The sequence below is a fragment of the Miniopterus natalensis genome, chromosome 4 (assembly GCF_054644295.1).
Source record: "Miniopterus natalensis isolate mMinNat1 chromosome 4, mMinNat1.hap1, whole genome shotgun sequence".
Classification (NCBI taxonomy): Eukaryota; Metazoa; Chordata; class Mammalia; order Chiroptera; family Miniopteridae; genus Miniopterus; species Miniopterus natalensis.
In genome coordinates, this window is record NC_142084.1 from 70,771,822 (window position 1) to 70,797,022 (window position 25,201).

Here is a 25,201-nt window from a genome sequence, read left to right on the forward strand (position 1 = left end):
GACAGGTAGTACTGTAGTCCCAACTTACAGGTGGGGAGACTGGGGGTAACAGAGTCAATGAGTGATGAAGCCAGAGGACCACCCAGGCTGTGTGGCCCTAAGCCTCTGTAAAAAATAGCCCAGACATGACAGAGCTGAGCACTGGGCCACAACATGGCCTCCAGTACATGCTCACCTGGGAAAATGCACACTTGATCATGAGATGGTGCATTTTATTCAACAAAGTCAAAGTGCAAGACACAACTTAAGCATATACACTGACTTGAAAACCAGCTGAGCCTGCCATTGCCCCAGGAAAGCAGAGTCCCCATAAGGACTATTTTTCAATGTGTTGTTGCCAAGTTTTGCAGGAAATTAGGCATGTAACACCAAAAGACATGCTGGTCTGAGTTCCTATGTGAAAAACCAAATAATAATGCAAAAAACAGGGTCTGTAGAAGTGCTTGATAATCCTTGCATTTTTGCCTTCTATTTAGGGATAGTTCCCCTTGCTGCTTGCACAACCATTATCTAGGCTGTATGCCCAGCCACATTCTGCAGGTGAGAAAACTGAGACTTAAATCACTACCACTCAAAAATTGTCATCCCAAACCTTCCTGGAACTGACAGCTCTCTCTGACTGCCGATAGCAGTGGTGCCTAAGGTAAGCATTACCGAGAGAAAAAGAACTTGAATGTGAGAAAGAGCTTTTATAAAGCTCAAGGAAAAAAACAGACATCCCAACAATTTGAAAAATGAGCAACGGATAAGAGGAAGGTGATTCAGAAAGAAGAGATACAGCAAAGTTAGGGGAAAATGTTCAATTTATGTATTGCAAGAGTAGAAGAAAATGTGTTTGCCATGAGGTTGGAAAGTCAGAGAAGTTCTCTGCAGGGCTGGTCAGGATGGAAACACACATCTTGTGCCATGCTGGTGGGAAGATAAACTGGCTTTCTGAATGTCAATGCAACAACGTGTAAAAAATGTGTATGCCCCTGGTATGAAGGTTTAACTCAATCCCTACCAAACTCCAGGAATATTCTTTGTAGACAACAATAAGATTATTTTTTAAAAAATTAAATTTATTGAGCCCTATCTGATTTGTCTCAGTGGTTAGAGCATCAGCCCAGGGAATGAAGGGTCCTGGGTTTGATTCTGGCCAAGGGCACATACCTCAACTGCAGGCTAGATCCCTGGCCCCAGTTGGGGCATGTGTGGGAGGCAACCAATCTCACATCAGTGTTTCTCTCCCCCACCCTCTCTCCAAAAAGCAATGGAAAATCCTCGAGTGAGGATTGAAAAATAAATAAAAAATAAATTTACTGAGGTGATACTGGTTCACAAAATCACACAGGTTTCAAGTGTAAAACTCAACAAAACATCATCTGCACACTGCACCGTGTGCCCATCGCCCCAAAGGATTATTCTAAAATGTAAATAGAGCCCTGGCCTGTGTGGCTCAATTGGTTGGGCATCTTCCTGTGCACCAAAAGGTTTCTGGTTCACTTCCCAGTCAGGGCACATGCCAGGGCTATGGGTTCTATCCTCACCCTAGGATATTTTTTCCGTTGCTTTTCAGGGAGAGTGGAAGGGAGAGAGAGACAGAGAGAGAAACATCGATGTGAGAGACACATCGACTGGTTGCCTCCCGCACTTGCCCAGACTGGGGCCAGGGATCTAGCCTGCAACTGCGGTTTGTGCCCTTGGCCGGAATTGAACCTGGGACCCTTCAGTCCCCGGGCCAACACTCTAACCACTGAGCCAAACTAGCAAGGGCAGTAAAAAATATTTAAGAATAAATGTAAATAGAAAAGCAAAGAAATTAAGATGGCTAAAACAACTTTGAAAAAGAAGAATAAAGTAAGAGGAATCACTCTACCCAATTCCAAGGCTTGCTATAAAGCTACAATAATCAAGACAGTACGGCATTGATAGAGAGAAAGACACACAGAGCCACGGAACAGAATGGAAAGCCAAGAAACAGACCCACACAGATGTGCCCAACAGACTTCTGACAAAGATGTAAAAGCCATTCAGGAGGAAAGAAGCCTGTTTGACAAATGGTGCTGGAGCAACTGGACATCCAGCCAAAGGAAGAACATGGAACTTGACATAAGTCTTACACTTTATACTAAAATTAACTCCAAATGGAACACAGGCTTAAATGTAAAACTATAAAACTTTGGAAAAAATATAGGTGAAGATATTCAGGATGATGGGCTGGGCAGAGAGTTCTTATACTTGACACCAAAAGCCTGATTCATCAAAGGAAAAATTGATAAACTGAATCTCATCAAAATCAAAAAATCTTTGCTCTACAAAAGACCCTGATAAAAGGATAAAAAGACAAGCTGAGGACTGGGAGAAAATGCTTGCAAATCACATATCGACAAAGGACTAGTATCTGGAATATATAAACAACTCTCAAAAACTCAAAAGCAAAAAAGCAAACAGTCCAGTGAGAACATTAGCAAAAGACACCAAAGAGAATATACAGATGGCAAATAAGCACAGAAAAGATGGCCACCATCTTTTTAGCCATCAGGAAACTGTAAATTAAAACCACATGAGATGCCAGCAAACACCTATCAGAGAATGACTAAAATAGCAATACTGGTGGGCAGGCAGAGATACTAGATTGCTCATACATTGCTAAAGGAAATGTTAAAAGGTACAGCTACTCTGGAAAACAACTTTTCAGTTTCTTAAAACAAACAAATAAACAAAAACTAAACACTTCACTATTACACAACCCAGCAACTGTTTGGGGTAGTCATCCAAAGATATGAAGACTTGGATTCACATAACATGCTGTACTCAATGTTTAGTGCAGCTTTATTCATCATCACCCAAAACTGGAAACACCCCAGACGTCCTTCAATATGATTGGTTAAATGATGGAATACGGCTTGGCAATGAAAAGGAATTAACTGCTGATACGTCAACAAGAATCTCCAGAGGATTTTGCTGATTGAAAAGGCTAACCTCCCAAGGTTAGATACTGTATAATTCTATTAAATAGCATTATTAAAATGCTGAAATGATAGAAATGAACAGATTAGTGACTGCCAGGGGTTAAGGAAAGGGTGGGATGAGAGGAAAGTGGGAGTGGCTATAAAAGGGCAACGGGGATCCCTGTGGGGATGAAACTGTTCTGCATCTGACTGTAGTAATGTCCATGTTTTGGCTGTGATGGTGTACTATAGATCTCCAACACTAGAGGAAAGTAGGTAAAGAATACACAGGACGTCTCTGCATTACTTTTTGCTACTGTATGTGAATCTACAATCATCTCAAAATATAAAATTAAAAAAAAAAAGAATTAGAAGACCTCACAACCAAATGCAAAGTGCCATTTTTAGTCACTCAGGAAAATTTTAATATGAACTGGGTATCACACAGTACTAAGGAATATTAATTGTGTAAGGTGTGAAATAGCCATGTGGTTATGTAAAGAAAAACGGTCTTAACTGTTACAGATGCATATCGAAATATGATTTCTAAGATTTTTTTAAAACTTGGAAATAAAAATGAATACGGGGGGGGTCAGGAGATGGTAGACAGGTGCAGGTTCTTGCAAAATTTTGACCTCTATGGTAAATGGGTGGTGGGTACATGGGAGCTCATTAAACTCTTCCTGCAACTTCTATTGTGCTTGAACTTTTACACAATCAAAGACCAACATCTGATGTGTTTCTGCTCTGGCAAGGATCCTAAGATACAAGCTGTTTCAGAGTCAAGTATGATAAACAAAGAGCAGCTTTATCACCAGCTGGATCATGCTTCTGTCAAACAATAAAAGCTAGCATTTCTTTAAAACATACACAGGTGCATGCACACACACGTGTGTATGTATGCCCTCCCAGTACTGTAAGGTCTCCTCCTAAAGAAGTGATCAGCTACATAGGAGAGGGAAGGGCAAGAGGGTTTCATTAGTTCACCCAGCTTAAAGGTGACAGTGAAGGGCTGAAAACCTTTGAGGACTGGTGAAGACAATAATGAATTGCTGCTCCATCTCCATTGAACAAAAAACCACACAGCAGTAAAAACGGTACGGGCAGAACATTTATGAGTGGGGTATGATCATCAGATATTTGCTAAGTGAGAAGGAGGGCCCAAACCAGCTCCAACAGTTAAGACCTGGCTGGTAAGCACGAGGTAATCAAATCCACATGGATCTAAACGTGGCTGGAGAGACACCACCATATACTACCAGGGATTCCGACTGCTAAACCACTGCCTCCTCGTGGCTTTCTGAGCTCTCCAGGGTTCCAAGCACACATTGATTTGGAAATAGTACAAAAAGGGAAAGAGAGAAGCACAAGAGGGATCTGAAGGGAGATACACTATTCTCCCCAGGGACCCAAATGACCCCATGACAAGGGACGAGCTGAGGACGTGTACCCTGCCATTCAGCACAGGACTCTGTCCCATCCACGCTGTCATTCAGGGGATGTGACATGGGGGGGGGAGGGGGAGTAAGACCTATAGTCCTCCAAGGAGAACCAAGGAGCAATGAAATGTCACGATAAATAAGACAGCTGGAAGGAGTTCAGGGCCAGGAGCCATTAGGAGGGGCTGGAAACGCCAGGAAGGAACAGGAACACAGAATCAAGGTGTGAAAGCTTCAGTTCTCCTGGGAAACCATTGCTCTCAGCCCCATCTACCAGAAATGGAAGTGAGGGAGAAACAGAGGTCACCCTGACACACTGCCCTAGTGCAGGATGCAGGACATAAAGGTCATTAGCACCACCAGACAAATGTGATCCTGAGTTCTACTCTACCACTGGAATGCTATGCAACCCTGGGGAGGGTGAGCAATCTCTTGGTGCCTTGGTTTCTTCATTTGGAAAATGAGGGTGAGCATCTCCATCACAAGACGCTGACATAGGCTAAGCCCTGGTCAAATGCCTGCTGTTTGGAGTCCTTTTCTCTCCCTGGTCACTCTCCTTCCACCAGCTCCATGTGAAAACTGTGATAGGCACAGAAATGTGCCCCCATCCCAGTTCTACCTCAGGTTACCGCTTCCTCCTAACCTTCACAGAAAACTTCCTGACAGGGTACTCTGCCCTTGGGTTCACCAGTTCTCAACCTTGTGGACTTGTGAGTTCATTCATTCTCTCATTCAACAAACAAACTGAGTTCACACTATGAGGAGGCATTGAGGACACAAAAGTGTGTGGAACAGTGCTCTGGGGCTCAGGAAGAGGAGAGAGGTGGGTAGAGTGAGCCTGCAGCTACAGAACAGGGTGGACTACAGAGCAGAGTGGACTACAGAACAGGAGTTGAGAGGTATAACAGCAGGAGACACGGCCACAGCCTCCAGAGCCTGGGCAAGGGTCAGGGATGGGTAAGCCAAGTTCCAGGGCAGAGGGGCAGGCAGGGACTCTGGGTCACTCAGCACCATTTCAACCAGGCAGGAAGGGTGGATATGGTAAGATGCCTTGCTGAGAAGCCAGGAATGTCATCCTGAAGGCGACCTGGGCAAATGTGCACATGAGAAGGTGACCTGAACATGCACTCAGCTACACAAAATGGGGGACAAGAGGACAGGGCAAGAAGGAAGTGATCAGGAAGAAATGGCCAGTCCTCCAGGAAGATGAGGCCCAAGGAATGCAGGCCCATGGAAACACACAGAGAAAGGGAGGGGAATGACAGTTCACCTCTAAATGTGTTTCTGTGGATGTCCCTATGGGTTATCGAGGTGGAAATTTCATTGCCATTCAAGCAGTATCTACTGTGCACCTGCCTAGTCCCAGGCACTGGCCTCAGTGGAGGTGCAGCAGTGAATAAGAAAACCTGCCCCCAACCCCATGGAGCTCCAGTCTGCCAGGAGAATATCACTGGCAATGACAACGCACATAGAGGGCTGCCAAGTGCTGTGAGGAAAAGACAGGACGAGATTGGACACAAACTTGGGAGGGCAGGAAGGTGGCCATTGCCTCAGCTGAACCTACTCAAGGGGACAGGAGACACCAAGGCTGAGGAGCACCACACTGAAGTGCTGGACAGGCCCACAGTAGAGATGGAAGAAGGCACCGCTGGCAGGAAAGCACCAGGGAAGTGGGGCTCCTGGAGGGACAGGGACAGGTGTGTGGGGGAAGGAGCTTGGGGTCAAGTGCAATGTGTGGGAGGCCAGTAGATGGCACTGGAAGGAGCCAGGATATCAGGAGCTCCCAAGACCTTGCCCAGGTAGCCTGGGCAGAGTAGGGAGCAGATTCCAGCCCTTTCTCCTGAAAATGCTGCTTAAGATCAAAAGTGGCCACAGCCTGCCCACAGTCCTCCCTGGACATGGCTACTCCAGGTGTCTCAGAGAACAGTTTTGCTCCATTCTGTCTTTCCTTCCTCCACATGATAGGCAGGCCCTGAGCAAGGCCCTGGAGAGACTCATGTGGATAATGACTCAGTAATAAGGGCCTCCAAACAGCCAGGTACCCACTACCCACAATGCTCTCAACTTTCCCCAAGTATGCTCTGAACCTTCCCAAAATTCCTTTCCTACATCAGCCTCCCCAGAGTTCCAATGTCTCTGCTATCTTCTGACCCCTGGCCCAACATTACACCATCCTTTAACAGAGTATACTGCCAGGACTCAGGTGCTCCTGGCCACAAGGCAGCTCTGTGCCAAGAATTCCCAGGTCCCCCCAAGCCAGGTTGGGTCAGCTTGCTGCCGCCTCCTCCCACTCCCCTCTGTGGATGGCATCCTCAGCCTCCTAGTGCCCACTGCTCTTCTATAGATCCTGTGCATCCTCTAGGCCACAGGCACCAAGCTAGGTTCCCAGGTGAGCAAAAAGCCAGTCCCTGCTGCAACAGCAGAGCATCATGGTCTGGTCAGGGAACAAATACACAAATAGACGAGCAAAGACGCTGGTGGGGCCAGGGAGAGGAATGGAGCTTTGTCCTGCTGGGGAGGTGGTGGAGGGATTAGGCAGACAGAGCAGTGAAGGCTGGCCTTCCAACCCTCTCCTCACTCTACACACACCTTGGCCCAGCCCCAACCTCCCAGCGAGATCCCACCTTCCTCTCCCACTTCCCTCTCCATTTTATTGGCACCCAGTCACTCCCTTGCTTTAAAAGACCCTCTGTGGCTGCTGAAGGAGAAAGAAGTCCTGACCCTCAGCCTAGCCAACACATCCCACAGCCATCTCCTGCTTCTGCCAAGCAAATTTCACTCCACAAATGCATTCACTCATAGTCAGACACTTTCACACACACAGCCCTAAATCCCCACCTTCCTTCCCAATCTACTGAACATACTGTGCAGCTTTGCCCCTTTTCTTGGCACAAAATGTTCCCTATGCCAGAGGGGTGGGGGGACTTTGCCTGCTGAAAGCCAATTACCTTCTAGCCCCCCTGCTCTAAGAAGCCTCCTAAATTCCCCCCAATTGAAACTAGTCTCTCTCCCCCCCACACTCCATAGCCCAGAACTCAAAAAAGGGATTCTAATGATTGCCTCTCCTTATATTTTCAGTTCCTGGGGGGGTAAAGGTTTCATATTTATTCTGCCTTGTGCAGGGCGCATAAGCAGGCCTTTGGTAAATGTTTGTTCATGGAATGGGTAAGATTTAGGTGAAGCATCAGGAGGGAGAGGGTGAGAGGGGTGCAGAGTGGTCAGTGCCCAGGGCAGACACAGCTCCACCACTCAGCAACAGAGTGAAGATGCCACAAAGCCTCACTGGGCCTCGGTTTCACCCATTTGTAAAATGGGAATACAGTAGTCCCCCTTATCTGCAGTTTCACTTGCCATGGTTTCAGTTACCTGCAGTCAACCATGATCAGAAAAAAATTACATGGAAAATTCCAGAAATAAGCAATTAATATGTTTAAAATGTTGCACCACTTTGAGTAGCATGATGAAGCCTTGCCCTCTGTCCCCACTCTGTCCCACCTAGGACATGAATCATCTTTTTGTCCTTTGTCCAGCATCTCACTATACACACTACCCTCCCATTAGTCACTTAGCAGTCTCAGTTATCAGATTGACTATTGCAGTATTGCAGTGCTTGTGTTCACATAACCCTTACTTTATTAATGGCCCCAAAGTGCAAAAGTAGTGATGCTTGCAATTTGGATATGCCAAAGAGAAGCCATAACATGCTTCCTTTCAGAGAAGAGATGTGTATGTATCGGGGGGGAAAAGTAGTATATATAGGGTTTGGTACTATGTGCAGTTTCAGGAATCTACTGGGGGTCCTGGAACATATCCCTCTGTATTACTGTAATACAGTGCCACCCTGAGCACTACTGTAAGCATCAAATTAGATTACTAGGCAAAGCACACTCTACGACAGGAGGCCATCATACATCTATTATTATGGTGATAGTTATTATTACTATTGAGACACAGAAGCAGGCTTTATTTACAAAGAATCAAAGGTTGGGGAGGGAAGTATGGCAAGGCTATTAATTAGGATTGTGCTACAGGTGTCAAATTATAGTCCTTACACCTGTCACACCAAATGATCTTTGCCAAACAATGAAATATTTCACCAAACGTTGGATACACTATAGTAAATGTTGTACTCATTTTCTCTCTCAACTAGTCGGCTGAGTTGTGCCCAACATCCAGGACAGAACAGTCTGTTACCAGTTCTCAGTCACCGATGTTTTAAAACGTACAATTGTACACACAGTAGGTTAAGTACATACCTATAAAATAAAAACTCACTTATGGCGTCGCCAGCATGGCTCAGTGGTTGAGCATCGACCTATGAACCAGGCGCTCACAGTTCAATTCCCGGTCAGGGCACATGCCCACGTTACAGGCTCGATCCCCAGTAGGGGTTATACAGGAGGCAGCTGATCAATGACTCTCTCTTATCACTGATGTTTCTGTCTCTCTCTCCCTCTCCCTTCCTCTCTCTGAAATCAATAAGAACATATTTTTTTAAATTTAAAGAAAAAAAACTCACTTATGTGGTTGTGAATTAAAAAACATTTTCTAGATTTAAAAAATTAAATCCACAAAGTCAAATGCCAACATTGAGACTGGCCTGAAAGGAAATGCTGATTCCATAACCTGGTGTGTGACCAAGCAAAATAACAAAATTAACTTGTACCACAGCAACCAGCAGGCTCACCTGACCCACTTAGCAACCATGGTATTGGCTGAGCCCCTCATGGCATCTTCTCCATGGAGAAAGGGTCCAAATAGATGTAGGAGTGTGCTACCACACAGAGGCAGTTCTAATCTTTATCCAGGAAAACACCAAAGGGTGAACTATTTGCAATAACACACACCTGGGTCTATGGAGTTCTGGGACACCCACCACAAACCGTACCCTTTCCAGGGTTGGGGGATGAAGAAGGCTAGCCCACCCCTACATCACCACAGCCCTGGTTGGGTATTTTCAATATGAGGGCCTCATCATAAACAGTTTTGTCCTGTTTAATCTTTTCCCTTTACACAAGTGTTTTCTTTTTCCACTGAAAAATGTAAAATTGAAAAGCACATCCTATGCAGATTAAGAAAAGCCAATTTTCTATTGATCCACATAATAATCGACAAGCATGATTATTACATGATTCTACTAGTAAATCACTAGTAGAAAGAGAACCTCTTTTTCTCTCCCTCCTAGAGTACAAGAGAAGAGGCAGTGGAAGCCCCAGGGGGAGGAGTGGAAGCTTGGCACCAGGACACTGGGTAGTCACTAGGGGAGTGGGCCTGGGCAAGGAGAACCCTGCCCTGTGCCTGTTTCTTCACCCAAGAAATAAAACATCCCCACAGATCGACTTCAATCAAAGACAGCCAGAAAGACAGACTGCCCCTACACCCTGTGCTACTATCACCTGCCTGCTTTAGGAGCTGAGTACACATCAGGGACAGAGCTGCCCCTGCCCTCCCCAGGATCGTATGGTGTGGCATCCACAGGAAAGAATGATCCCACCTCCCCAAGAGGTCTGAAGCTAGTCATTTTACCTCTTGCTTTCTGTTTCCTTGTTCAGAAACGAGCACAGGGACAATGATACTGATACCCAGGGAGATCAAGGATAAAAAGGCACAAATTGGGTATCCAACCACGCTTCCTCACTTGCGTTCAAGCCTTGTGCCCCAAATCTCTCCCAACACTATTCTGGGGCACCCTGAGTTACCAGAATCAGGGAAGAAAGCTCTGACTGGGCAGAGGAAGCTGTACAAATGGTGGGGAGGTCTGAAAGGCTGCACACATCTGCCTCCTCCAGTCCTGCTGGAACAGAGGAGGGAACAGAAAGGGAGTTACAATACCCTCTCCCTCCTTTCCTTTATCTCCAGCCCAGTGGAGGGATTTATCCCACCTCTGGTGACTGAGAGAGTATGCCACACTGTGTTTGTGCCTAGCAGGGAGGAGCCCATCTGAAGAAAGGGGATCAGTTTTGTTCATCTCAGTCAGGCAGCAGATGCTCAGCAAACAAGATGATGGTCTCCCCACAAGAGTTGGGCTACTTAACTGTACCTGAATAGTGGGGTCTCACCCAGCCTGGAAGGCCTGTTGCAAGGTGGTGGGTCTTGTCTCAACTAACACAGCCACTCACCTGGCACCACCCACAGGCTTGTCTTACACACCACACCAGGTTTTCTCCTGTTTCCTCCCCCCACTTAGAGGGCCCTTGGCCAAATAACCATCCTATATATTCTTCCCATCACCAGCCCTCTCTGCTCTTCTGGAAACAATCTCAGACAAGATTGTTCTTTGTCACTTCATGCCCATATCACAGCAAATGCTGGGCATTCCCTGTATAAGTGGTCAGACAATCTAAACATGTCACTTCACTCAAGAATCTGCCATAGCTCCTCACTGCCTCCCATAATGTGGACCTGCTCTTCCATTCAGCCATTCATTCAAAAGATGAGTACTAAGCCCAGCCAGTGTGGCTCAGTTGGCTGAGCATCACTCTGTGCACCAGGAGGTTGCCAGTTCAATTCCAGGTCAGGGCACATGCCCAGGTTGCAGGGGGCATGCAGGAGGCAGCTGATCGATGTGTCTCTCTCATCGATGTTTCTATCTTTCTCTCCCTCTCTAAAAAATCAAAAACATATTTTAAAAAAAACAAAAAACAGATGAGTACTAAGCACCTGGGGTAAAAGGACAAATTAAAACAGGCACAGCCCCTGCCTTTGGGGACCTAATCTAGGTGGTGAGGGAGAGAGACTATCAGTCAAATGATCCCAAAAGAAAATTACAAACTGGTATTTGTAAAAGTACAGGGCATCCCCATAGAGGCCAGTCTGTCAGAGAAGACTTCACCTGAGGAACTAATGTGCCAGCTGAGACATGAAGAAGAGTAGGAATTAACCCAGAGGTGAAAGTGAAAAGAACATCCCAAAGAAAGGCAATAAATAGCATGTGCAGAGGCCATAAGGCAAGAGGGAATGTTGACTGCACAAGCAACTGAAAGAAGGGCCAAGGGGCCACAGGCAGAGTGAACAGGGAGGGTAGATCTAGGAGCTATGGGATACAGGTATATCACTACTGGACAGGGCACAGGCCTAATCCAGTCCATAGTGTCGGGCAGGTTTCCTGGCACCACCTCTCCCTGCTTTCAACCAGTGTGTACAGAAGGAGAAGTGACTTTTTATCAGCCAGTCCAAAATATAATCAGTAAATCGATTTTGCTATGAAGACTACAAGACTCAGGAGACAGCTATTTGCGGTCATCTGTGCCTCTACTTCCCTCCAATGGCTTGTGGCACTAATTGCTGGCACTACCATGGTGGGCAAAGCACCCTACACAGGAGCAGCCTTTCAAGTTTCCCTCCCCCACAACTGTTATCAGCCACTCTCTGGGCAAGCAGACACCCTGTCAGTCCCTTTTTGTCTCAGGCCAATTTGTAGGCCAGGCACAGACTCCTGTGTCTCATTTACCAAACCCTTCATCCTAAGTCACCCTAATTAAAAGAGGGATATGGACCCAGAGTCCTGCCTTGGCCCTGCATTTGGCAATTTGAGCTGGAATTCTGGTTTCTTGGTTTCTGCTCATTCTGCTTCGCCTCTGAGAGGCCATTCCAGCCTCCCTTCCCAGTGTCCCCACAGCCCAGTCTAAATTCCCCTTCTCCCCCATGCAGCCGTCTCCAATACATCCAAGTGGAAGCAAGTTGTCCACCCTTTCCCCAGTTAGGACCACCCGAGGCCTGACCCTCCTTGTGGGCCAGGTGTGGTCCACTCATTGTGCATCAGCCTTGAAGCACCAAGCACCAGCTCAGACAGGGAAACTTGCTGATCCTTTGTAAAGATGAGACCTTTCCATTTCCCCCTCCACCTTCCAATGACATGAGATTAAAGCAATAAAATAAAAATTTAAACAAGTGATCTCCACCAGACTCCAAAGTATCTAGTGATTAGGTAATACAATCAGTATTTAAAACAAATGAGCCCTGGCCAGTGTGGCTCAGTTGGTTGGAGCATCATCCCATACACAAAAAGGTGATAGGTTTGATTGCCAGTGGGGGTGCATGTGGGAGGCAACAGATGTTTCTCTCTCTCTCCATTCCTCTCTCTGAAATAAAAATAATAAATAAATAAATAATAAAAACAGATGAGATCTCACACTGCTGTAACACTTAGCAGCTTAAAAAAAAATTTCAAAAACAGGAAACTACAGTGCAATGCAGAGCACAGACCTGAGTCAGAAGAACCGTGTGCGCAGAGCTTGCTGGACCTTTCGCAAGTGCCATAACCTCTACTGGCATCAGTTTACCCTTTATAAAGTGAGGATAAAACCAACCAGAGTGACTAGGAAGATAAACTGAGTAATCCAAAATGCCTTTTCTGGTCAGTCCTTGGCACCTTCGTGGTGAGGCCTTTCCAGATCTCATGTATGGGATCTTGCTTCACAGTTTTCACAGCATGAACCCATTGCCATGGGACAGACTCTGTAGGTACCTGTTCATTTCCTTATGTCTGTGCCTCCCTCCTTAGAATCTTGGCTCCATGGGGCAGAGTTGTCTTCATCCCACTGCCCAGAAAGCACCCGGCAAAGAGAATATGCCCAGTAAGTACTTGCTGAAAGGGCTCAATACACAAACACATTTGACAGCATATCCATCACCCTGCAGGATCCTGACATTCCACTGTTGTGAGGCAGATATATAAAACTGAGCTATTCCCAATTTTCAGGTGGGGAAACTGAGGTGCAGAAAATACTGCACAACTAAGGGCACTGAAAGAACATCTGGAAAACCTAACACTGAAATATAAGCACCCTGACAAGACCTCAAATGATAATGGGGCTTACAGTCTTCTTTGAAGGAGAATATGCAGTAGCTTTCTGCATAGACACTGGCTACTCAGGTCAGGTCAAGGTAGGGAGAACCTGAGAGCACCCCCAGGAGTAGGGCTGATGAGGTACCTCTCACCTGGGTGGTGGTGGGGGGTGGTGGGGGGTGGTGGTGGTGGTGGAGTGTCTGTCGGCAGAGTAATGTGGCACAGACTGAAGCATCAGAGAGTGGACACTTAGCTCTAGGGTACCATCTGATCCAAGACAGTCACTCCACTTCCCAGATCAGCTGATCGGGGTTAAGAACCAGACGTGGGAAAATTGCTTTAAAGTTCAAAATTGGGACAGAGAGGGCGAAACTTACATGTTCTTGCTTGATTGGGAGCTACTTAGTCGACAAAAAACAGGCCAATGCAGGTCAATCAGACAGAAAGATAGTCAAGGTATTCTGTATCTTACAGGGAGGGGCCAAACTTTACTCTCAAACCTGGCTCTCTGCTCACCAATTTATATGGCATCACCCTTAGCATTCTAGTAAGGTAGAGACTAGCAATTATTTTAGAGAAAAAAACAAGGAACGAAAAGACAAATAAGTGTCCCAAGCTACTGGCATTCATTCAAGAAACACTGGCTGGGTGTTGTCTGGGCGGGGTGCCCAGCAGGCTGTCTGGAAGAGTGGAAAGAGCAGGGTTCTACAGGCAGATGAATGTGGGTCAACCCCAGCTCTGCACCCACCAGCTACAGGAGGACTTCATCAAGTTATTGCAACCTCTGTGAGTCTGTTTCCCATTTGCAAAATGTGAAAGAAAGCATATGACAAAGGGGGTAAGGGGTGGAGGGAAATGGAACTCCTTGAGCAAAGGGAAGACTCTCCTCACCAATGAGACCAATGCTTTCCTCCAGTTACCATGTCCTTCCTAGGTCCAGGAGCCACAGAAGGGACCCACAGGAGAGACAGGAGGGAGCGCTCCTGTACAGGTGGGGCTGAGGGAAGACATCAGCAACGAGGCCTCTAAGAGCAACTGAGCAGGCAGAATGCAGGAGGAGGTCACAGTATGAAGTTCCAGCAACAGAGCCATGGAGGTTGGAGGGAGCATTGGGAAGAGCAAGGGGTTTGTGTGGAGATGATGGAAGAGTGGAGAGCAAGCCCACAAGTTCAGGTGGAGTGGGAGCAGGGGGCATGAGAATGCCAGGCCAGAAGCAATCAAGCTGGACAAACTGGGGGGAGGGGAATAGGAACCGATAGAGGTTTCTAGAGCAGGCAGGTGGTTGAGGATGTGTTTTTGAAGAATCCCACAGTGATGTGGGATGAACTAGGAGGGAGAGGCTCGACAGGAAGTGAAACAGCCCCAGTGCATGAACTTGTGGGTGTGGTAAGGAGGTGGCAAGTTCCAGAGTCCAGCAGACTGGCAGGGGCAAAGGAAAAACAGGAAGTTTGACTCCAGAAGAGATGAGGGGAGGCAGTTTTAGAGTATGGAGCACGAACCTGCCAGAAACCATGCCAAAGACAGCAGACACAGAGAAAAAGGATGTAGGTAGAAAAGGCTGACATTTGGGGGCAGAAGAGAGTGTGAAGGCCCATGGGTGCACTACAGAAGGAACAGATCCATCGGCAGCCACTGGGGTAAAGAATGGCAAAGTAGCCCAACAGGCGTGGCTCAGAGGTTGAGCATCGACCTAGGATCCAGGAGATAGAGGTTCAATTCCTGGTCAGGGCACATGCCCAGGCTGCGGCTTGATCCCCAGTAGGGGGGAGGCAGGGGGCAGCTGATCAATGACTCATCATTGACATTTCTCTCTCTTTCTCCCTCTCCCTTCCTCTCACTGAAATCAATAAAAACATATTTTTTAAAAAAGAATGGCAAAGTCGTCAGTAATTCATGAGAGCACATGGTACAAGGGGATATCATAGGTGTGTTTCCGGTGTGGGTGAGGCGAAAGAAAACTGTGCAGAGACAAACATAAATCAATGAGATGCTGATGGAGGGGGGAAAAATCAATCCTAGAGGAAGAACTATAGACTCTTAGAACTGACAAGATTTATATTCAGGGTATAGGGAAGGAGATGTCATAATGATATCGGAGAGTAGGGAATAGATCACAAAAGCTGCTAATGGGAAAACAACCCTCCCTGCCCCTCTACAAAATCACTCGCTAACCACCTTACTTATCTTCAGTTGGCCACCCATGTTCCAGGTGTGCACTACACCTCAATCCAACCAGATCACAGCCTTCTATTCCAGAGGGATCCCCATTGCCCCAACCAGAAATTATCCTGGAATCATATCCATCCTTCCCCTGTAATTATCTGTGAACCATGAGATCCCCTCAGCCAGACTGGAAGTGCCTGGAAGGGCTATGCCTCACACCTGGGTACACAGGAACACTGAGTACAGTGCTTCACTTAAGAATAGGTGTACAAAAATGTTGACATAAGCCCTGGCCAGGTAGCTCAGTTGGTTAGAGCATAGTCCTGATATGTCAAAGCTGCAGGTTCGATCTCCCAGTCAAGGCAAATACAAGAAGCAACCAATGAATGCATAAATAAGTGGAATAACAAAATTTATGTTTCTCTCTCTCCCTTCCTCTCTCTAAAATTAATCAATAAATTAAAAAAGAAATGTAGACGTAATTACCCAAAGGAAGAAAACCTGGCCATGCCTTCATTCAACGAACATATAGGGAAAGCAAAAGGAAAAAGCACCTGAACTTGACAGAGGTCAGAGGATCCAGCTATCAATCTCTTACAACTCATTCAATTTAGCTCCCACCACAAGCCCCCATGCCACACATAAAGAAAAGCCATCTGTGAATGGCATTGGGCAGTGCAAGTAGCTGGTCCCTACTTCATGGCACCTGTCATAAGTAGGCCCTGCCTGCCTAGCAGTGTGTCTTCCTCACACCCCTCAGCATCAGTCACGGTCCACAGGTGTCTGTGGGTCTGTTTGCTGTCTGTCTCCCTAATAAACTGGGCACCAAATAACAGCAGGAACAGGCCTCTTGATCCCATGCCCAGCACCCAGGATCAAGAGGTCTTATGACAGGTGACCAGACCAGTAAAGGCTTCTGGGAAGAATGACATTTGAAGGAGGGGAAGGAGCCAGGCACTGGAAGATGAAGGGAAGAAGCAGGGAAGAGCGCTTCAGGGAGAAGGAACTACTGTGGGGACATCCTGAGGAAAGAGAGCCTGGACTACCAGAGGAACAGAAAAGCAACAAGTATGAAGTATGACTGCAGTATAACTAAGAGAGAGCAGGCGAGAGAGACAGGGCTTCCTGGAGAGGTACTGGGATTTTATTCTAAAAGGTTCTAAGCAGGTGAACATACGACCTGATTGACCTGATTCAGGTTTTCATATCTTACCTCACAGCAGCAAGTCACTGCCTTCCTCTAAAGGCCATCCTAAACTGTAGCACCTGGCGATTAATGATACCCAGATTAATGATACCCAGTATCTGCAGGGAACTTAGTTTACACAGCATTTTCATACCTGTTATAGAACTTGTTAATTAGTAACCTCTGGCCTTTAATGCTTTCAATTTAGTGACAGTTACAAATTGGCTAGTTCTTGCAAGATTTAGCAGGTATGCATGTCTCCTAGAATCAGATGACCACTCATGTCAACCTGCCTATCAGCTCTCCTAGGGTTTGGCATTCTTATTGCTGTGGTCTCTATTCCCACGTGTCTGAATATGCTAGAGAATTAAATGATAATTATATCACTGAGTGCTTCCGATGTGCCAGGCACTGTTCTAAGGGCTTTACATGCATAATCTTCACATTATCTCAATATTTCTTTTATTCCTATTTTCCAAATAAGGTGACTGAGGCGTGGAGAGGCTAAGAGCTTCATCTAAGGACACTCAGAGGAGTAAGTGCTGAAACCAAGATTTGAACACAAGATGATGTGAGCCTGTGTCCTCAATCTTAACCCCGGTGCTGTGCTAGGTAATTCTGGCAAAGTGCTTAGAATAGGGTATTGCAGCAAATACAACACAGATATTTGGCAATTAAAGGAAGCTTGTTATCAGCAGGACACAGGTAGTTTCTAGTTCCCACGAAAGTGTCACCTCCAAGAAAGCTGCGACCTTGTCCGTGGGGGTGACTGCTGCGCCCCCAGTACCTGGCCCAACGCACATCCGACGTATAGATAAATGAATGAACGTCCCACCCAGAAAGCAGGGCTGCTGGCTCATGGCTCATTTTTACACGTCCGTGTCGCCCCACTGTTACTGCCCCCTAGAAAGAGCATCAGGCGGACTTGAGGACACAGAAAGGCGCCCGGGGACCTGCGATCCCCCTTTCACGGCTCAGGGGTGGCCGAAGAAGCTCCCAAGGGAGGGAGAGATAAGTCCAGGATCCCGCTGCCTGAGGGTCCTGGCTCCAGCGGGGCTCTGTCCTCCACACCGCCGGGGACACAGTCCGCCCTGGCTCTGGAAGCCGGCAGGAGACAAAGACTCCCGGGGCCGCTGCACCAGCAGAGATGCTCGCTCCCCTCGCCCACCTCCCTGGGAGAGAGTCCAAAGCCACCGTGACTCGCCCGGCCTGGGAGCTGAGGCGGAAGGCGGCCGGGCCCAGGCCACAGGTCGAGCAGATACGCGCTGCGGCCCCGTCTGGTCGCCCCCAGCCGAGGGTTGCTCGGTCGCGGGAGGCCCGGGGCCCGCCTGTCACCTTCAGACCAGCCCGCCCCCTCGCGCGTCCTCCACCAGGGCCTCTCAGAACGAGCCGTGGCCGCTCAGCCCGACACCCTCACGCCTCGGCCTCCCCGCCGCGCCCACCTCGCTGCCCGGCGCCGCGCCCCCGCCAGTCTTCCCGGCTCGTACCTGCTGAGAAAGCGGGAGAAGCGGCGCCGCCATCTTCCCACGGACTCAGTATCCGAGCGCCGGGGAGGCGGGGGTGGGGCCGCGCGTGCGCACTGTGCGAGATAATGTGCGCGCGCAGCCGGCCCAGGCGTGGGCTGGGCTGAAGCAAGGCCGCGCACGCGTAGCCGAGACTACAGGGGCGGGGTCGAGGGTGGGGTTCGGTGCGCCTTGCTCAGGCCGGGAAGGGGCGGGGCCGGGGAAACCGTCGGGTTCCGCGGATCCTAATGTTAAGTCTGTGGTTCCTCACGGATCCCCGCCCGCTGCCCGACTTTGCCATACTTCATTTCTCCAGGTTTTTGCGGATGCCAGACTCTCTGCTAGAGATCTGTTCGCCTCCCCGTTCGCCTGGCATTATGGGGAGGCAGTTGCCCACCCTAGAGAGGGTCCGGACCTTCGCCCTGCCCCACATGGTGCCCTTTTCCTATGATAGTTATGTGTGTGTCTGTGTTCAAATCTGTGTCTGCCCCCCTTGGGACTTTGGCTAAACTGGGTTTCGACACAACCTGTCAGTGCTGCAACACTTAGGGTCAGTTATCAGGCACTCAACTTTCTAGCTGTGTGACCTGGGCAAGTCACTTAAGTAGCCTCTCTGGCCCTTAGGCTCCTTTTTTTTTTTTTTCCTCCATTGCTTTTCAGAGAGAGTGGAAGAGAGAGGGAAACATGCATGCCAGAGACACACATCAATTGGTTGCCTCCTGCACACACCCTGACTGGGGCCAAGGACCAAGCCTGCAACGGAGGTACATGCCCTGAAATCGAACCCAGGACCCTTCATTCCACAGACCAATGCTCTAACCACTGAGCAACTGGCTAGGGCCCTAGGCTCCTCTTCTGAGGAGAGGGAATGATAATGTGTTTGCTGTTGTTCCACCTCTATACCTCACACTATGTCCAGCATGGAGCAGGCACTTACTTGATGTTTGCTGGAGGACCATTCCTGGAAACGCATTTATTTATTTAGACACTGATAAGAAAAATTATGAGGTGTTCTAAATTAAATTACAGCAGGCTGGAGAGAGAGAAACAGAACGGTAAGGCTGTTAACAGCTGGGGAGCAGCAAACAAGACTGCTTACACGCCTGAGTGTATATAGGAACTTCGAGGTGGCTATTTCCAAGATTATCTAAAAGAATAGCCAGGTGACTTCAAACCCCAACAGCCTCTGCCTCTTGTTTACACATGAACTTTCAGGACTTTCCCACTACTACCTAGGGACTCTGCGCCTATACCAGAATTAGCTTGCCTCACCTTCTCCCACCTCTTTAATCTATAGCCAACGTAAATTCTTTCAAAACAACTTACATTTTCTCCCCACTACTTGATGTGTAAAAAACACTTGCCCACTTCAGAACAGTGGATATGTTGCGTTTTCCACCTGTCACTGCTACTGGTGGTTTAGATTCCATGCCCCATGACTTGGTCTTTTTTCTTGCTAGCAATAGCCCAATAAACCTTTTCTTTTAAAAATTACTTTAGTCATGGAAGTTAAAAATTTTGTTTAACAACACATTTTGCCTTCCATTGGCTATGGACACCTACTCACCTGTGGTGGGTTTCCACTAACAGGGTGAGGAAGGAAGGGCCAGCCAGGCAGCTGACCACAGTGGCCCAAGGTTTCTTCAGGGCAGGTTGGCCCCCCTTTACCTGGTCCCCTGTGATGAGGCCTGGCCACGGTTTCTCATGCAGGCAAGCTAAAAGGCCGTGGGATTTCAGGGATGGGGCACAGCTTCCTGTGCACCTGCTCCGTTCTGCAGTCTTAAGCACTGCTGCTCCAGTGTCTTCACTGACTCAGTGTGCCTCATGCCATTCAGATGATTATAGCATGCTTTGTGTCTCACTCAACAACCATTTATCCATCAAATGCTCCTTGAGCAACCCTAGTCGCAGCACAGGTGCTCCAATGTTGGACCAGGCAGACACAAGCTCTACCTACCTCAACAGCCTAGAGCAGGGGTCTAGCCCTGGAGCTGCATCAGAACCACCCAGAAGACTTGTTAAATACAGACTGGATTCCTGATTCTGATTTTAGATCTGGGTGGGGCCTGAGATTTTCGCACTTCCAACAAATCTCCAAGAGATACTGAAGCAGCTGGTCCCAGACCCCCATTATGAGAACCACTGATCTAAAGGAAGAAAAAAAAAAAACATCAAATAACCACATGAGGAAAGAGATCACTAAAAACAGTGATAAGATAGGTTCTACAGAGTACTCCAAGGGTGTGACACTTGAAGGTGGAGCATGCATTCGGTGACAGAGGTAGGAGTTGAGGACCATGGCAGGCAGAGGGAGCTGAGGAGCTAAGAAGCACAGTGAGACTGAGGCTCTGGAGGTCAGAGAACAGGAGTCTCAAAATGAGGCTGGATCACACATGGCCTTACAGGACACCCCTTTTTGAAAACCAATGGATTATTAAAACCATGTGTGATCCAGCCTTGTCTTCAGACTGTCTTGCTCTCTGAGCTCCAAGTTCTCAGTCTCACCATGCTCCTTTGGCCCTGTGCAAAGAGCAGTGGGAAGCTCCCAGAGGGGCTTTTGTGTGTGTGTGTAGGGGGGTGTTGTTGTTTTTTTTGAGAGTATGTTTATTAAAGCTGGGGACAGTGAAACAAGGAAGGGCTTAGGATAGAAGAACAGGAGAGAGCCTAGGCAGGGATGTTTTGGCTTTCTAGAAGTGTTAATAGGAAACAAGCCTATGTTGTGCAGCTTTGGCTCACTGAGAAATAAATCACAGTTAAAGAAGTGAGCCAAGGCGGGGCTGTGGTCAGCGCAATGGAAAATCAGAGAAACGGGGGCCTTGGAGACAAGTTCAAGGAGTAAGCCTAGGATGAGCTGTGCTGCCCATTGCTCTCCTGGTTGCAAGCCTCCTGGGGTCCCTTAGAGCTTAGGAGATGCAAGCCTGTGGGGGAAGAAGAAGAGGAAGGGAAAGGTGCAGGCATGCTCCTGGAAGGGAGAGTGCACCTGCCAGAGGGTTTCGAATTTGATCAGATTTGTGTTCTAGAACAGTGAGTCTGGATGCAGTGGGCAAAGTGCACTGAGAGGAGAGGGATGGAAGCGAGTGGACCATCTGGAAATATGTAGTAGTGGTCCAGGTGGGGGTGATGGAGGTTTTTAGCAACCTTGAGCACTTTATCAGGTCTGTGTACCATGAGGAAAAGAGAACTCATTCTAGATATTCAAAAAGAGGACATGTGATACAGGAGGCTGAGTACAAAAATATTGGAAAAACAGAAGAGATGTGTGAGGTTACCTGAAGTTAGTAACTGTAGGAAGCTGCTAGCCCCTTTAGGGCTAAAGGTCAAAAGGAAAAAAGGGTATTACCCAAAACCAATAATCACTGGGCCCTCACCAGTCATGACTGTTTCTGCTATTGTTGCTATTGTCTCTGCTAGTGTCACTACTGCCTAAGGTGTTGGCAGAAACTTGAAAATAATGGCTTCTCTCCACCTGTCTTCCGATTTCCTTTTTTTAAACAAACATGTTTTTATTGACTTCAGAGAGAGGAAAGGAAAGAGATAGAAACATCAATGATGAGAATCAATTGGCTGCTTCCTGGACACCCGCTACTGGGGATTGAGCCCAAAACCCAGGCATGTGCCCTGACCAGGGAATCGAACCATGACCTCCACAAGGGCTGGGCCCGACTTCCTTTTGACAGAACATGGGAAACTGGTAGGCAACGGTGTCTGGAAAATATGTGCAGTTTCCAGCCTGGGTGTCAGAGTCTACAGGGGCAATGACAACAGACTCTACTGCACCTTCTTGGCTGAAAACAGGCTTGGTGGTGTGAGTCCCACATGGGTAGACTGAGTGGCCTGGGATGCCCCTACTGCTGTGGCCACCATGCTTGGCAGTTATCAACTGTCCTGGGGACTCTCTCACTAGAGTCCAGGGCTTTGTTGCCCAAGGTGGTGGCCCATTCACCACGTGTGGCTATGGAAGTTTTAATTAATTACAATTAAATATTAAAAACATTTCTCCATAGAATGGACAACACTAGGCGTGAACCCCAATGCAAACTATTGACTCTGGGTGATAATGACATGTCAGTTCATCAACTGTGACAAGTGTACCACTACCGTGGAGGATGTCATTGATGGGGAGGTTGTATGGATGTGGGGACAAGGAGGTATATGGGAATTCTACTTTTCACTCAGTTTTGCTGTGAACCTAAAACTGCCCTAAAAAACATTTAATTTTTTAAAAGTTCATTCCTCATTCCCACCAGCCATATCTCAAGGGTTCACATGCAGTCAGTCGCTACTGTATTAGCCAACAAAGGTGGGGACAATCTCCATCTTCACAGAAATTTCTCCAGGACAGTGCTGCTTCAAGAGATGATCTCCAAGGGTCTGCGCTGGTCTCACCCATCTTTATGTGATTGCTTCCAGAATTTTCTCCATAGGCCTGACTCTCCTTCCCTTACTAACTTCTCAGAGATGAAAGAGGTAGGCAGTGTTTGAGTCCCACCCCTGCACAGCAAGGGAGTATTTAGTTTCTGGGACTGATAATCAACCCCTGATGAACCATGAAGACCAATGCAGCCATCAGCTAAAAAAGTCCAAGTTCAAAGGTCTGACAACTTTGACCAAAGCAAGAACTTGCCAGAATTTCACTTTCTGAGTAGACTTTTCATACTGATCATATATCAATATGCCATATATAATTTCCAATTTATTCGGCTTATTTGTAATATCACTGGATTCCACATTTCTGGTGTCCTAAATTTGATACAGTAAACATTTGATTTTGCTGACCTTGATTTACCAGACTTTGGATTTAACGGACAAAATTTCTAGTCCATATGTCATACATGAAAATTAATACCTTTATCGTTTTAAAATGCTTTTAACCAAGATTTGTTTATAATTAAATTAATAGGGGTTTTTTTTGTTATTAATTCACTGTTGTTTTTTAAAGAATAGTTTGTTGATTTTTAGAGAGAGAGGAAGGCAAAGGGAGAGGGAAACATTGATGTGGGAGCACAACATCCATCCATCTGTTGCCTTCTGCACACCCCCTACCTGGGAATATGCCCTTGACAGGGAATCAAACAGGCAACCTCCTGATAACACAGGATGATGCCCAACCCACTGAGCCACACCAGCCAGGGCTATTCACCGTTATGTTGTTATTTTATTATTATTATTTTTAATCCTCACCCAAGGATATTTTTTCCATTGAATTTTAAAGAGAGTGGAAGGGAGGGAGGGGGAGAGAGGGGGGGGCATCGATGTGATAGAAACACATGGATTGGTTGCCTCCCACACCCACCTGACAGGGGCCGAGGATCGGGATTGAACCTGCAACCCAGGTACTTGCCCTTGACCAGCAATTGAACCTGCAACCCTTCGGTGCTTGGGAAGATGCTCTAACCTGTGCCACATTGGCCAGGGCAATTCACTGTTAGTTTTAAAAAATTTTAGCAAATAGGCCATATGTTGGAAAAAACACTGTAGTAATTTCACCAACATAAATAAATGTCACATATCTACAACTATAGTCTATATATTTAAATTCAAGAGTCAAAGCCCTGCGAATGATTAGCAGGTGATCACACCACTTGGCGCTTGGTAACTGGTTCTGTTGTGGTGTGGCGTGACTTTCTACAGCAGTTCTAACTCATGCCTGCCAATGTTCCAATGTGCACTAAGCGATGCCCTAGCCGTGTGCATTGGTTTACTCTCAGTGATTGGTGAGTATACACATTTACTAGACCTATTTAGTATAAATTTAAAATTATTGTAATATGTATAGAAAACTTTCCAATGAAATTAAACTTTTCATACATACTTAATTTTAATTACACAAACATGTTTACATAAGTAAAAACAGGTAAACTAACTAACTTGTCAATTTTTTAACATATTCATTCTGAAAAACTAATTTAAAATATAACAGACTTTCAACTTTAACAGACCTCCCTCACACACCCTAACCCAGACCTGGCCAGGGATCTAACGTGTAACCCAGGTACATGCCCTTAACCAGAAACCAAACCTGCAACCCTTTGGTCTGCAGGCCAGCGCTCTAACCAACTGGGCCACCTGGACACTGCCTTACCCAAATTAGTCCATTATATTGAGGTTTTACTATAACTTCTAACACAAGTTTCTGCATGAAAACAGGTCTCTTCAAAACAGAAGACTGTTATGTGTGACTTTCAAAAAAGCAGATTGCCTGGCTAGTGTGGCTCAGTTGGCTGAGTGTCATCCCATGCGCCAAGAGGTCGTGGGTTTGATTCCGGGTCAGGGCACATGCCGGGTTGTGGGCTTGATCCCCAGTAGGGGGCATGCAGGAGGCAGCCAAACGTTGTTTCTCATAGATGTTTCTCTCACTCTCCCTTCCTTTCTCAAATCAATAAAAACATATTTTAAAAAAGCAAATTATTTTATTTGAAAGGAAAGCATTAACCTGAGAACTTATCACTATTTTTATTTGAGAAAATGAATTTCATTCTTATGTCTTACAGAGAACCAATGGCCAAAGAACTGGGTTGCGGCGGGGGGGGGGGGTCCATCAGCTTCTTTGCGGCATTTCAAATGTCTGTGTACAGAGGCCTGGGTTCTCCAAAATAACCAGATACCAGTGGAGCATGCAAAACCTTTCCATGCTGAGAATGTTGCATAGGTTTCATAGTGGAAAATTTTCTCTTATGTTATTAGTAATTTATGAACCGAAGAAGTAAGTTATCATTTTCCCTTTTTCAAAATAGGGTTTACCAACTTTTATTCATAAAACATTTTGGGGGTTAAGAAAAGAGCATCAGGCCCTGGCCAGGTGGCTCGGTTGGAGTGTCATCCTGTTTTAGGTTCAATCCCCAGTAGGGGCACTTGCAGAAGGCAACCAATCGATGTTTTACTCTCTCTGCGCCCCTTCCTCTCTTTCTTGAGAAAAAGAAAAAAAAAAAAAAATCAATAAAAAAGCATGTCCTTAGGTGAGGATTAAAAAAACAGAAATGAGCATCAGGTTTTTGTCCGGACTCTCAGTGGCCTCTGGTTTCCAGCACTCAGGTTTGTCCAGAGGAAACATCTCTTGCACAGGGGCATGGTGGGAACATTTCTCAAAGAAAATTAGACAAATTACCATATATGTAGACTTTTGAGCTTTTAAATGCAGATTAAAGTAGAAACAAGGTGTACCAGTCATCTTTATCTGGGGTTGGGGGTGA

The 25,201-nt window shown here is 46.8% G+C and overlaps 1 protein-coding gene across 8 annotated transcripts in view; it reads right to left on the minus strand.

Moving 5' to 3' along the window:
- The window catches only part of EPS15L1 (epidermal growth factor receptor pathway substrate 15 like 1), a 96,365-nt gene extending 78,302 nt beyond the window's left edge, over positions 1 to 18,063 (minus strand). For all 8 annotated transcript variants that reach the window (XM_087816786.1, XM_087816789.1, XM_087816784.1 and 5 more), the window contains exon 1: positions 17,997 to 18,063. In XM_087816786.1, coding sequence (XP_087672912.1) covers positions 17,997 to 18,029 — 33 coding nt within the window. In that variant the 5' untranslated portion in view covers positions 18,030 to 18,063. The remainder of the gene's footprint in view (positions 1 to 17,996) is intronic.
- Between the last annotated feature and the right edge of the window lie 7,138 nt (positions 18,064 to 25,201).